The sequence below is a fragment of the Maniola hyperantus genome, chromosome 28, assembly GCF_902806685.2.
Source record: "Maniola hyperantus chromosome 28, iAphHyp1.2, whole genome shotgun sequence".
Taxonomy (NCBI): domain Eukaryota; kingdom Metazoa; phylum Arthropoda; class Insecta; order Lepidoptera; family Nymphalidae; genus Maniola; species Maniola hyperantus.
In genome coordinates, this window is record NC_048563.1 from 4,900,871 (window position 1) to 4,914,953 (window position 14,083).

The following is a 14,083-nucleotide window of genomic DNA, read 5'->3' on the forward strand; positions in this document are numbered from 1 at the left end:
TTCACGCGGCTCAACCGTTCAACCGATTTTGAAGAAATCTCTGGTTTTATCCCGGAAAATTGAAGAGTTCCCACAGGATTTTATTAAATCGAATTAATTTATATTATAACATAAAATCTAAAACCACGCTGACGAAGTCGCGGGCGTCATCTAGTAGGTATAGTATATTGTTATGTACAATGTACCAAGTGACAAAAATACAATTTTACTACATTTCAGCGTTTACTAAGAGGATCATAGTAGGGTTTTAGTTTTGAACTTTATATTTATTTCAGATCAATATTAAAACAGACAGAAGCAAAAATAGATTTGGGTTCATTAAGTCGATAGTAAAACTTCTTTCAATTAATATTTTCATAATTTATTTAATGTACAGACGTCCTATTAGATTATAATCTAAACATACAAAAGGAAAAGGTGACTGACTGGCTGATCTATCAACGCACAGCTCAAACTACTGGACGGATCGGGCTGAAATTTGGCATGCAGATAGCTATTATGACGTAGGCATCCGCTAAGAAAGGATTTATGAAAATTCAACCCCTAAATAGGGGTTTGAAATTTGTGTAGTCCACGCGGACGAAGTCGCGAGCATAAGCTAGTAAATAACAAAACTGACGTTATTTATTAATACATAATTTTATTTATTTACTTTATTTAAAAAAATCTGCTGTACTGTACTGCGTCTCCAATCTTGTAACTTGATGCTTGACCGTGCCACTTGTGCACAAGACTTGTCTTGTAGTCACTTGTGGCTCACTGTCACGAATCTTGTGGTTACTTATGCCTCACTATATCACAAGTCTTGTGGTCACTTGAGCCTCCCTCAGTCACAAGTGTAGTGGTCAGTTGTGGCTCAGGAGTCCTGCGAGTCGCTGGTGTACATGGTGTGCCTGACGTGGTGTGTCTTGGCTCGGGGGCCTCGGTTCCGCTTGGGCCAGGGCACCTTCATGTGCACGTGCGCCACGTGCAATGCGCGCTGCGGGTCCGTGTTGAAGGTCTTGTCACAAATCTCGCATTTGAACTTGATTCCTTTGTGTAACTGTAAAAAAAATTAATGTTCATTTTGGTTTCAAAAATCACACCCATATTATAAAATACCCATACCCATACATAAACAGAGCCTCAATAGCTCAACGGGTAAAGGAGTGGACTAAAAACCGAAAGGTCGAAATACTATTTATTAATTTATAACCACAATTTAAATTTTTTTGTGTGATGTAACTACAAATTCACGGCTTTTTACAACAGGTAGTACCGTAGGTTTCTTGACAGACAGACATCCAAGTGATCCTATAAGGGTTCCGTTTTTCCCATTGAGGTACGGAACCCTAAAAAAATTTATCAGTTGATGATGCTGATTATTTGACTTTGACTTTGAAGAATACTCACAAACATATGCCTCCACCTGTTCTGCTGGTTGGAGAAGTTCTTCCCACAGACAGTACACTCGAACCGCGGCCGGGAAGTGTCGTGGATGACGATATGGTTCATGAGGTTGGCCTTGAAGGCGAACCTCTTGTCGCATGTGTCGCACTTGAACTGCTTCGTGTCCGCATGGATAGGCATGTGGTAGCGCAGGTGGGCCATGCACTGGAAAAGAGAAAAACCATAATCAGAAGTGGGATTCGAAAAATATACGTACTCTTCAAAAAATATTAACTGAAAAACTATTATAGTGTTTGTACGGGAGCGGTGTGCGGGCTCGACCGTACCAAAGAGGAGATCTCCCACCGAGCGGTTGGTTGTGCTCGGTAGCGCCAGCTGGGCCGACGGTTGTATCTTGAAACTTCTATATACAGTCCAGATTGCAGAACACTCTGTTAGTGCGAGTACTGTCGGCGGTACATTTGTTCGGGACCGTGTCATCGATTGAACAGCGCCATCTAGTTTCTATTTGCAACCGCCACATGTTGATGACTTTTTTAATGACAAATTTTAAATAATGCATAGAAATTGACATTTGAATTATTAACAAACTTTGACATGATGACCTATAACAATATTTTAAGACGGGCTCGCACATGAAGGGATCCGTACAAGTAACATTTTTTTATTTCATGGCGCCCATTTTATAATTATTTCATGTACGTACGTTCGTTCGTTCGAAGAAATAATAATCTGTTTACTAAATTACATCATAGATGGCGCTGTCCATTATTAGCACACGTTGTACATAAGTGTTATGTTTTGTAGGATGGTACGGGAGCCCTCGTGCGCGAGCCTGACTCAAACTTGACAGGTTTTTGTCTCACCGTGAATATCTTCCCGCACTGCTCGCACATTATCCTCGCCTTGGGGAACTTGGTGCGGTTCTTGTCCGGATGGTACTTCTTGAAATGCATTGCGTAACTGCGCGAACCTTTCAGCTTCACGCCGCACTGAAAAAATGAGTATCCATACATTAAATAATTTAAAAGAGCAACCGCAGAGTTTCTTGCTGGTTCTTCTCGGTAGGAAAGGCATTCCGAACCAGTGGTAGATTCAGCCGACTGTTCGTAAGTACTTGTAAAAGTTTATTCGAATAAAAAAGTTTTTTTTTATTTTTTTTTATTATATCATTTTTAGGGTTCCGTACCTCAAAAGGAAAAACGGAACCCTTTTAGGATCACTTTGTTGTCTGTCTGTCGGTCTGTCAAGAAACCTACAGGGTACTTCCCGTTGACCTAGAATCATGAAATTTGGCAGGTAGGTAGGTCTTTTAGCAGACATGAGGGGAAAAATCTAAAACCGAGAATTAATGTGTTTACATAACAAGAAAAAAATTAAAATGTGTTCAATAACAAATATTGCTATTTTCAACTTTCAAAGTAAGATAACTATATCAAGTGGGGTATCATGTGAAAGGTCCTCACCTGTGCATTCTAAAACAGATTTTTATTTATTTTTAGTTTTTGTTGTATCGTGCAAAATGTCGATAAAATACGATTGTAGCACGGAACGCTCAGTGCGCAAGTCTGACTCGCACTTGGCCGGTTTTATAAGAGTATACCTGCTCACAATCGACGGGCCCCATGGTTTTGGGAGTGGGCACGGGTTCCCTCTTCAGGCCAGGCTTAGTGGGCCGGGGCTGGTTGCGTCGACAGATCTTCCGCACTGGATAGTTGAGTTTGAAGGTGCTGCAAGAAGCAATACTTATGAATAACTAGCTTTAAGTTGGTTTGTCCTTCAATCACGTCGCAACGGAGCAACGGATCGACGTGATTTTTTGTATGGGTATAGTTAAAGACCTGGAGAGTGACATAGGCTACTTTTTATCCCGGAAAATCAAAGAGTTCCCCTCGGGATATTTAAAAACCTAATTCCACGCGGACGAAGTCGCGGGCATCAGCTAGTTATTAATACGTACTTAGTATACGATTAGTAAAGCTGTGATAGCCTAGTGGTTAGGACGTCCGCCTTCTAATCGGAGGTCGGGGGTTCGATCCCGGGCACGCACCTCTAACTTTACGGAGTTATGTGCGTTTTAATTAATTAAATATCACTTGCTTTAACGGTGAAGGAAAACATCTTGAGGAAACCTGCATGCCTGAGAGTTCTCCATAATGTTCTCGTAGTAGACTGTGACCAAAACCCTTCTCACTCTGAGAGGATACCCGTGCTCTGTAGTGAGCCGACGATGACGATGAGCCGACGATGAGCCGACGACGATCATGATGACGATGATGACTTAGAACTAGAGCTACGAGGCTTTCAAGTGATGGTGGAAGAGACTTACTCGGCAGTGGCGTGTTTGGGCGACACCTTCATGTGCTGGTGATATGCCATTTCAGACGCGAAGCGAATATTGCACTCCTCGCACGTTGGACCTTCTGGGTTCTAGAGAATAAACAAAAATTAAATATCATCATCATCATCAACCAATAGACGTCCACTGCTGGACATAGGTATCTTGTAGGGACTTCCACACGCCACGGTCTTGCGCCGCCGCCATCCAGCGGCTCCCTGCGACTCGTCTGATGTCGTCCGTCCACTTAGTGGGGGGTCTTCCGGTGCGAGGTCGCCATTCCAGCACCTTGGGACCCCAACGTGTATCGGTTGTACGAACTATGTGCCCTGCCCATTGCCACTTCAGCTTCGCAACCCGTTGAGCTATGTCGGTTACTCTAGTTCTCCTACGGATCTCCTCATTTCCTCATTGATGACGTAGAGAAACTCCGCACATAGCTCTCTCCATCGCCCGCTGAGTGACTCTGAGCTTTAATTTCAAATTAAATATGTTTATGGGAAATGGACGAGGGATGAATGATACAAAATTTTGCCGATACGATTCTATCTGTCCGTCTGTCTGTCTGTCTGTCTGTCAAGAAACCTACAGCGTACTTCCCGTTGACCTAGATTCATGAAATTTGGCAGATAGCATTAGGGGAAAAATCTGAAAACCGTGAATTTAGGGTTAGATCACACAAAAAAATTAAACTGTGGTCATGAACTAATAATTAGTATTTTCAATTTTCAAAGTAAGCTAACTATATCAAGTGGGGTATCATATGAAAGGTCTTCACCTGTGCATTCTAAAACAGATTTTTATTTATTTTTATGCATCATAGTTTTCGAATTATCGTGCAAAATGTCGAAAAAACACTTGACCGGTTTTTTCAGTCTCATCTTTCGTTAGCCAGACAAACTTCTTTACTGGGATAGAGTAGGTGTTACTTACCTCTGCGGCGTCGAAGCGGTGTTTCATATTCATATGCATCCGCAGGCCCCTCTCGCCGATGAAGGAGAAGCCGCACTGAGTGCACACGAAGTCTGAAGGGTGCTTTATACGCACGTGAGACATGTATGAAGTGCTTTTACTGCAACAATTTGTAAATTGAGTCACATTGTAGAAAGAGATAATGATCTTGTAGACAGAGGCGTCTCTAGCCCGTGTGCAACCAGTACCCTGGCGCCCTCTAGTCTATTAGGAGCAGGCTCAAAATGGAATACTAACAGTTATATTTTCAAACGGAAATTCGGATGCAAATGTTGCAATTTTAAATTTCTATTAGCCTCAATAGCTCAACGGGTACGGGATTTGACTGAAAACTGAAATGTCGACGGTTCAAACCCCGCCCGTTGCACTATTGTCGTACCTACTCCTAGCACAAGCCTGACGCTTAATTGGAGAGGAAAGGAGAATATTAGTCATTTAACATGGCTAATATTCTTTTAAAAAAAAAAAAAAAAATCAAATGAGGACGGCGTCGGCCATAACACGAGCGCAGGGTCTTTGAGAGCGCCGACATCGACGCATCTTTGGAGGTGTCGCATTAGAGGGCGCTCGGCGCATAGGTAAAGACGCCTCTGCTTGTAGAGCATTGTCTCTGTCGTTGAGACCGATAAAATGAGTATGAGTGATAGAGACAACGCTCTACAAAGTCGATATCGCATTCTAAAGGTCGATGTACCTTATTTTCTGCCGCGTACTGTACATTCGCTATTTTTTATTCCGAAAACTCAAAAAGAATTAAAAAAAAATTTAAACCAACGCGAACGAAGTTGCGGGCATTATCTAGTAAGGCAAAGCTGACTGATGACTGACTGACTGATCTATCAACGCACACGTCAAACTACTGGACGGATCGGGCTGAAATTTGGCATGCAGATAGCTGTTATGACGTAGACATCCGCTAAGAAAGGATTTTTGAAAATTCAATCCCTAAGGGGGTAAAACAAGGGTTCATAATTTGTGTAGTCCACGCGGACGAAGTCGCGGGCGGGCTAGTCTAAATATGTAAAAAGAAAAGGTGACTAACTGACTGACTGACTGATCGATCTATCAACGCACGGCTCAAACTACTGGACGGATCGGGCTGAAATTTGGCAAACAGATAGCTGTTATGATGTAGACATCCGCTAAGAAAGGATTTTTTGAAAATTCGACCCCACGCGGACGAAGTCGCGAGCATAAGCTAGTACTCACATAAATTCTTCTTCACAATGTGGACATTTGTATTTTTTTCCATCGTGCCAGCGTTCGTGAGCTTTCGCTGAATTCCTGAAAAATCCAGATTAATATGAGAATCGCCGGCTCACGTGTCTCCTCTCAGAGTGAGAGGGGTTTTAGCCATAGTCTACCACGCTGGCCATGTGCGGATTGGCAGACTACACACACCTTTGGGAACATTATGGAGAACTCTCAGGCATGCAGGTTTCCTCACGATGTTTTCCTTCAACGTTAAAGCAAGTGATATTTAATTACTTAAAACGCACATAACTCTGAAAAGACGGCCGGACATGACGAATCTATAAGGGTTCCGATTTTGCCATTCGGCTACGGAACCCTAAAAACTCCCTGGCACAGTGGTCTTATTAGTCGGAGGACTAGTAGTAGTCTTATTAGACTACTGCGCCAAGGGAAGTCGTCAAAAATAAAAAAAATATTATTTGTGATCAAACTGGAGACCATTAATCGTGGATATTTTGTTAGTTATATTTTGTTAAGTAGGTATATCTATATTTTTCTTTAAATTTAAATTCCTTTACATATTTAACTATTTTATTTTTACCTACTGTTAATCTGTCAAGTTACTCTGTACGTTATTAAGTCTGTCTGTTATTAAGTTAATCTATACTTTAATCTGTTAGTCTGTAAGTTAGTGCATGTTAGTTTATAAGCAAAGTTTCACCTGTAATTGACGACCATACTGTTTATTGTATGTATTTAAATGTGTGGTCTTTTATGTATGGAAGTTGTCGGTGATAAATAAATTAAAAAAAAAAAAAAAAAAAAAAGACTAATAAGTTCATGTACTCACCTACTTCTAGTAATGAAAGTACAGACGGTACAGTTGTACCGCGCCGCATGGGTGTTGTTCAAGTGCTTGTTGACTCGGTACGTGTTCTTTGTGTGCAGCCCGCATACCGGACATGCGAACTGACCAAATTTCTAAAAAAAAAAGGAAATTTCTATAATCTCTGTGGCGGTTGCCACATATGCAACTAGATGGCGCTATTCAATCGATAACATTTCATGACGTAGTCCCGAACAAATGTACCGCCGACAGTACTCGCACTAACGGAATTTTCTGCAATCTGGACTATATATAGAAGTTTCAAGATACAACCGTCGGCCCAGCTGGCGCTACCGAGCACAACCAACCGCTCGGTGGGAGATCTCCCTTTGGTACGGTCGAGCCTGCACACCGCTCCCGTACAATCTCTCTACATAGTCCTCTGAATATATAAAACCGGCCAAGTGCGAGTCAGGCTCGCGCAATGAGGGTTCCGTACTACAGTCGTATTTTTCGACATTTTGCACGATAATTCAAAAACTATGATGCATAAAAATAAATAAAAAACTGTTTTAGAATGTACAGGTGAAGACCTTTCATATGATACCCCACTTGATATAGTCACTCACTTCGAATGTTGAAAATACTAATTATTAGTTCATGACCACAATTTAATTTTTTTTGTGTGATCTAACCCTAAATTCACGGTTTTCAGATTTTTCCCCAAATGTCAGCTATAAGATCTACCTACCTGCCAAATTTCATGATTCTAGGTTAACGGGGAGTACCCTGTAACTTTCTTGACAGACAGACAGACAGACAACAAAGTGATCCTATAAGGGTTCCGTTTTTCCTTTTGAGGTACGGAACCCTAAAAAAACGATAATCTCTACATAGTCCAGTAAATAGAGCATTTAACATCGCACTAAATTTCCGATCCAATTTTTTTTTTTAGGTTAAGGGTCACTTACTGACCATACAATCATAAAATGACAGACAGACTGACAGATCCAGGTGGAGCTTCGATCGCAATCTTGAAGCAAAGTTTTTGGCCGATATCTCGAAAACTATTCACTTTAGGGCAAAAGTTATGTAAACCATTATAGTAGAGAATAAAATTTCGCATCTTTTGTTTCCTGTACCCGTAGTACAAGATTTTACGTCTCACCAAACCAAACCAAATTCGAGAGTCGAAATACTTCCGCGTTACAGTAAACTGGATCTTAAATGCCTTGTTTTAAAGCTCAAGTTTGTCTACACTTCTACAGCCAGCGCTCCAAGCGGAAACATTGCGAAATTAAAATCAGTGGCATTGAATATTTGACTTCAATTCAAGGCTGTTCAGGTCCATTTTACTGTAACGCGGAAGTATTTCGACTCTCGAATTTGGTTTGGTTTGGTGAGACGTAAAATCTTGTACTACGGGTACTGTAAGACTTTTTTGTAAAACTAATCGTTTACGATTTATGGCAGATTGAATGAACCGGATTTTCTATTTCGGCCGATAACTTTTAAAATACTGGACTTACAGTCAGTACTTACGTTAGTATGTTTGTCCATGTGTCTGTTATACGCGCTGGTATCACAGAAACCTTTGTAGCAAGTGGTGCACTTGTAGGGAGAGTTCTTAAAGTTGGATGTTTCCTTCCTCTTCAGTATTTCAGCTAATTGTTCTTCGTGAGCCAGCTCTGTTACTTTGAACAGTTTTAATTCTTCTTTAAACCCTAGAATAATAAATCTAATTATATAAAAGGAAAGGTGACTGACTGACTGACTGACTGATCTATCAACGCACAGCTCAAACTACTGGACGGATCGGGCTGAAATTTGGCATGCAGATAGCTATTATGACGTAGGCATCCGCTAAGAATGGATTTTTGAAAATTCAACCCCTAAGGGGGTGAAGTAGTGGTTTGAAATTTGTGAAGTCCACGAAGTCGCAGCATAAGCTAGTATAAGATAAAATTCCTGTTAAATTTAGATTTCTGTAAGTATGAATATGAATCAAAGGTTATTTATCTCTTCTCTATAATATAAAAAAAAATTACAAAAAAAATAAAAACCGACTTCGATACACAAACACTAAAAACTGAAAAATAATTTAATTTATTACCGAATATATTATGTATACAAGAGTTAATATAGTTCCATAATAATACTTTTTGGTGCCGGTGCCAATTAGCTTTAGCTGCGCGAATCGTCTAGACTTCATATTTTTATGAGACTCCACAATGGCACCTCATTGGCACCGACCCCAAAAATATTATTATGGAACTATATTAACTCTTGTATACATAATATATTCGGTAATAAATTAAATTATTTATCAATTTTTAGTGTTTGTGTATCGAAGTCAGTTTTTATTTTTTTTGTAAAAAAAATTATTTCACAATTTTTAGTGGCCCCATGGAATTATGCTATGACTGGTTAAAAATCTACTGTTTACTAAGCTATTACACTGATCGCGAGCAATTTACTCTTATCCGTTGAGGAGTTCCAGTATCTATCTTCGAAGATGTTCATCAGATCTTCACCAAATTTAAATGGGACCAACTTTGAAGTATACCCTTTCAAACAAAAAAAGAATTTTCAAAATCGGTCCAGGCGTCTTCGAGTAATCGGGGAACATACATTAAAAAAAAAAAAAAAGATTTCGACGAATTGAGAACCTCCTCCTTTTTTGAAGTCGGTTAAAAAATGAATCACTAAATGTGTTGGTCATCGCAAATCTCGAGAACAGCTGAACCGATTTCGGTAATTCTTTTTTTATAATATTCCTTGAAGTACGGGGATGGTTCTTACGGAGAGAAATTTAAAAAAAAATATTGAATCAACTGTTAGGCGGAACGAAGTTCGCCAGGGCAGCTGGTTTGTAAGAAATAACTTGAACGGCGATTACGCACTGCACTCCCGTCATCCGAGAGAATACCAGCGGTTAATCTTTGACATAATTATGTCATAAGCTGCCATACAAAACAAAAAGGAACGTATTTTCACGGATTCGGATCGTATGAGTGCGTAACCGCCGTAACAATAACACCGTTCTGTATAGTTTCTTTTCTTTCTATTATATTTATCCATACTAATATTATAAATGCGAAAGTATGTCTGTCTGTCTGCTAGCTTTTCACGACTCAACCGTTGAACCGATTTTGACGAAATTTGGTATAGAGATAGCTTACATCCCGGGGAAGGACATAGGCTACTTTTTATCCCGGAAAATTGAAGAGTTCCCACAGGATTTTTAAAACCTAAATCCACGCGGACGAAGTCGCGGGCACCATTTAGTCTTTAATAAACCTAGCTACACACCACAAATTTCTTATTATTTTAATTTCCGAAAATACTGAACTTTTTCATTTTTGTCCGAAATTTTCACCTCCTAAACTTTCCATCTCCTATTTAACCTCCTTAGGCAAGATATTTCCAAAAACCATTTCTTAGTGAGCGACTACGTCATAAAAGGAACCTAATGTCAAAATATGTTTCTAACCCCTACAGTTTATGCTGTACTTTGATAGATCAGTCAGTCAGTCAGGACAAGTATTTTTGTAATGTATAGATTTCTTTACCGACCGACGATATAAAGAGGCTGGCGGGAAGTGGCTGGATGAGGAAGGCTGAGGACCGGGTGTGGTGGCGCTCTTTAGGGAAGGCCTATGTCCAACAGTGGACGTCCACAGGCTGATGATGATGATGAAAATGATGATAGATTTCTTTACCTGGTTTTCTTCCTGGCCGACCTTTTATTTCAGATTTGACTCGTTTCTTCTTTTTAACTATTTTATTCTTTAAACTAACTTCTTTAGAAACTTTGCATTTACTAATAACTTTTCCATTCTTCTTACTTTTACTATTGGAAACTTTTTTATCAGAATTATAATCACCATTTGAAAACTCCACTTCTGTAAAAACGTCGTTGTTAATAAAATCATCGATATTTTGTTTATCTATTTTAATAGTTTCTAGGGTTTTTCTAGCATCTGTGTCTAGATTTTTTCTGTTTTCTTTGTCTATATTTTGTTTATCTGAGTTTTCTTTTAGTAACTCGGCCAAGTCTATATCATCGTTAGAATATCCGTCACTATCGAAATCGCAAGTTAATATATCTTCTTTATTATATTCATTTTCGAGTTTTATTTCAGTTTTTTCCACAGAAACAACAATATTTTCAATAGGTACGTTATGAAAGTCGTTTTCTTTATCTTCTTCATTGATTATATGTAAGTCACAGTGATTTGTTTCGAAAATTTTCTTGGATATATTAGATGCTAGATGATTTTGTACTCTGTTAATAGTTTTAACGTTTTGTGTTGTCACCTAAAAAAAGTTTTATTATAATTAACTATATCCATGGAGAGAAGTTAGTATAAGCCCCGCAAATTGCTATAGCGCTGGAACCATGTCTCATCAAGTCATCAACATCGAAATGACGTCATTTTGACGTAAGTCGAAAAAAAACCGGCCAAGTGCGAGTCAGGCTCGCGCAATGAGGGTTCCGTACTACAGTCGTATTTTTTCAAAAAATATGATGCATAAAAATAAATAAAAATCTGTTTTAGAATGCACAGGTGAAGGCCTTTCATATGATACCCCACTTGATATACATAGTTATCTTACTTAGAAAATTGAAAATACTAATTATTAGTTTATGACCACAATTTTTTTTTGTGTGATGTAACCACAAATTCACGGTTTTCAGATTTTTCCCCGAATGTCTGCTATAAGATCTACCTACCTGCCAAATTTCATGATTCTAGGTCAACGGGAAGTACCCTGTAGGTTTCTTGACAGACAGACAGACAACAAAGTGATCCTATAATGGTTCTGTTTTCCCTTTTGAGGTATGGAACCCTAAAAACTACTATTTTGGTAAAAATCTATGAAACTTACCATTCCATGGTTAGCAAGGACTTGCACCAATAAGTTGTGGGCCCTCGCACACTTGTCTCGGAACTTATTGGAATTCATCAATCTCTGTGCACATTCCCAGCACAGTTTTGGTTGGAAGCTTACCATGCTGTGCAACTGTGAAATGAAATAATAACATCTCAAAATAATTTTAAATATATATCAAAAATTGCGTAACCGGCGGGAATCGAACCCGCATCTTCTGGGTTCGCGCCCGATGCCTTGACCACTCGGCCACGGGTTCGCTTACTGCCAGTGACGGAATTAGTCATAACAATTGTATGTTCACTCAGAAGCGACTGTTTAATGCCATCTATTAGTGACACTTTGCACTTAACTACCTAGCATCAATAGCTCAATCGGTAAAGGAGTGGACTGAAAACCGAAAGGTCGACGGTTCAAACCCCGCCCATTGCACTATTGTCGTACCTACTCCTAGCACAAGCCTGACGCTTAGTTGGAGAGGAAAGGTGAATATTAGTCATTTAACATTTAGCTAATATTCTTTTTAAATTAAAAAAAAAACAAAAAACTGCAAAGTGTCGCTAATATTTATGCCTTTTTTTTCGGGTTGTGCCACACATGACATGGTTTATTCCGGCGCTTCTTCTACTTGAGGTCTTTTGACTTTACTACTCAAGTATAAGAGGCGCCGGGATAACCTAACCTAATAATGGTAATGTGTGGTACAGCCTTAAAAAAAAAATAAACGTTTTTCTTTCTTTCTTTCTTTCTAATAGATGGCACTAAACAGTCGCTTCAGTACTGAGTGAACACTACTTCAGAGTGGTAAAAATACAAACTTACGGATAAACCAGTCACATTATTATAGGCCTCCGCCAAACGGTATTTGTCAAACGGATACAGCTTGCTGCCAGTGTCTAGGCATATCATACAGAACTGAAAAACAAAACAAAAATAATTATCAGTAAAATCAATGACTAATCAACCCATCGCCGGCTCACTACTTCGCACGGGTCTCCTCTCAGAGTGAGAAGGGTTTTGGCCATAGTCTACCACGCTTATGGAGAACTCTCAGGCATGCAGGTTTTCTCACGATGTTTTCCTTCACCGTTAAACCAAGTGATATTTTAATTACTTAAAACTCACTTAACTCCGAAAAGTTACAGAGGCGTGCCCGGGATCGAGCCCCCGACCTCCGTTTAGGAGGTAAACGTCCTAACCACTAGACTATCACAGCTATTGCAAGCAGTGCATATCGTCAATTAGCAAACAGTTGATTCTGAGCACAACTAAATTTTAGACTTCATATCAAGTCAAGTAAAGGGCCAAAAAAATAAATACTGATTGATATATTTGTCTGTTTGTTTGCTGAAAATGGACATGGCTTAAGTAACACAAAATACCTGTGCAGTATAAGGAATAGCAACGTTTTTGAGTATTCGGGTCCCACAAAGAAAATCTTCATTTTGGAAATGTTGTGAGCAAACCACAGCATCTTCTGGCAAGTGGCATTCTTCTATATCTAGAGATGCCAGCCAAGAACTTCTCTGCCAACCTATTGTAGGAAACCTGAAATATACAATTATAGTTTTTTAGGGTTCCGTACCTCAAAAGGAAAAACGGAACCCTTATAGGATCACTTTGTCTGTCTGTCAAGAAACCGACAGGGTACTTACCGTTGACCTAGAATTATGAGATTTGGCAGGTAGGTAAGTCTTATCAGACATTAGGGGACAATCTTAAAACCGTGAATTTGTGGTTACATCACTTACACAAAAACACACACACACAAAAAATTAAGCTTTTAAGGATTTTTTTTTGTAAATGTTTGTGAAAGCCATGTAGGTAGAAGAATGTTAAATATGTATGCATGTGAAAGAAAAAAGAGGAGAATGACCAAAGAAAAGATGGATGGAATGTGTGAAAGAGGATATGCTTGTAAAAGGGTAGATAATAATATGTTGACGGATGACAGAAGTGAGTGGAAGAAAGACATGTTGTGCAAACCCTACGTAGCATAGGATAAGGTAAGGAAGAAGAAGAATGATAGTGGAACATTTACTTACCCATGAAAAGTTATATCCTGCGATCTCAGGCATGTTTTTGAGAAAAGATTTTCTCTGGAGTTCTCGCAGAAAGGCAGACAGCACCACATTTTTGAAGTTTATTTTACAATAAATACCTACGCTACAATATGACCATATAATTTTTGAGCACTTGTAAAGTTATTTTCTTTTAACATCACAAAGCCAAGTCCCAAACAGACTATTGTAGTATTTCAGTTTCACCACTTTATTAAATGTAAAATTCATGTTGGAAAGTACAGTCGTTAGTATTTTCTCGGAAATAGGTATCTTTATTCGTCGTTTGTCTCAGTAATATTGATCACTATTGATAAAATCTTGGATAGATATTTGGGTAAAATTGAAAAATTATTCTGCACTTAGGGTTAGCGAAAAAATCTATCGATATTATTTGTTTGAGATATC

The 14,083-nt window shown here is 39.1% G+C and overlaps 1 protein-coding gene across 1 annotated transcript; it reads right to left on the reverse strand.

The window, feature by feature from the left end:
- Window positions 1-351: 351 nt before the first annotated feature.
- LOC117995193 (zinc finger protein 83-like) lies at window positions 352-14,061 on the reverse strand. Its single transcript, XM_034983194.2, has 14 exons — window positions 13,661-14,061; window positions 12,998-13,163; window positions 12,438-12,530; window positions 11,613-11,747; window positions 10,442-11,039; window positions 8,262-8,443; window positions 6,744-6,874; window positions 5,909-5,983; window positions 4,661-4,799; window positions 3,719-3,819; window positions 2,993-3,119; window positions 2,256-2,381; window positions 1,393-1,593; window positions 352-1,042 (listed from the first exon to the last, which is right to left on the reverse strand). The coding sequence occupies exons 1-14, from the start codon at window positions 13,747-13,749 to the stop codon at window positions 857-859; spliced, it is 2,349 nt and encodes a 782-aa protein (XP_034839085.1). The 5' UTR covers window positions 13,750-14,061; the 3' UTR covers window positions 352-856.
- Between the last annotated feature and the right edge of the window lie 22 nt (window positions 14,062-14,083).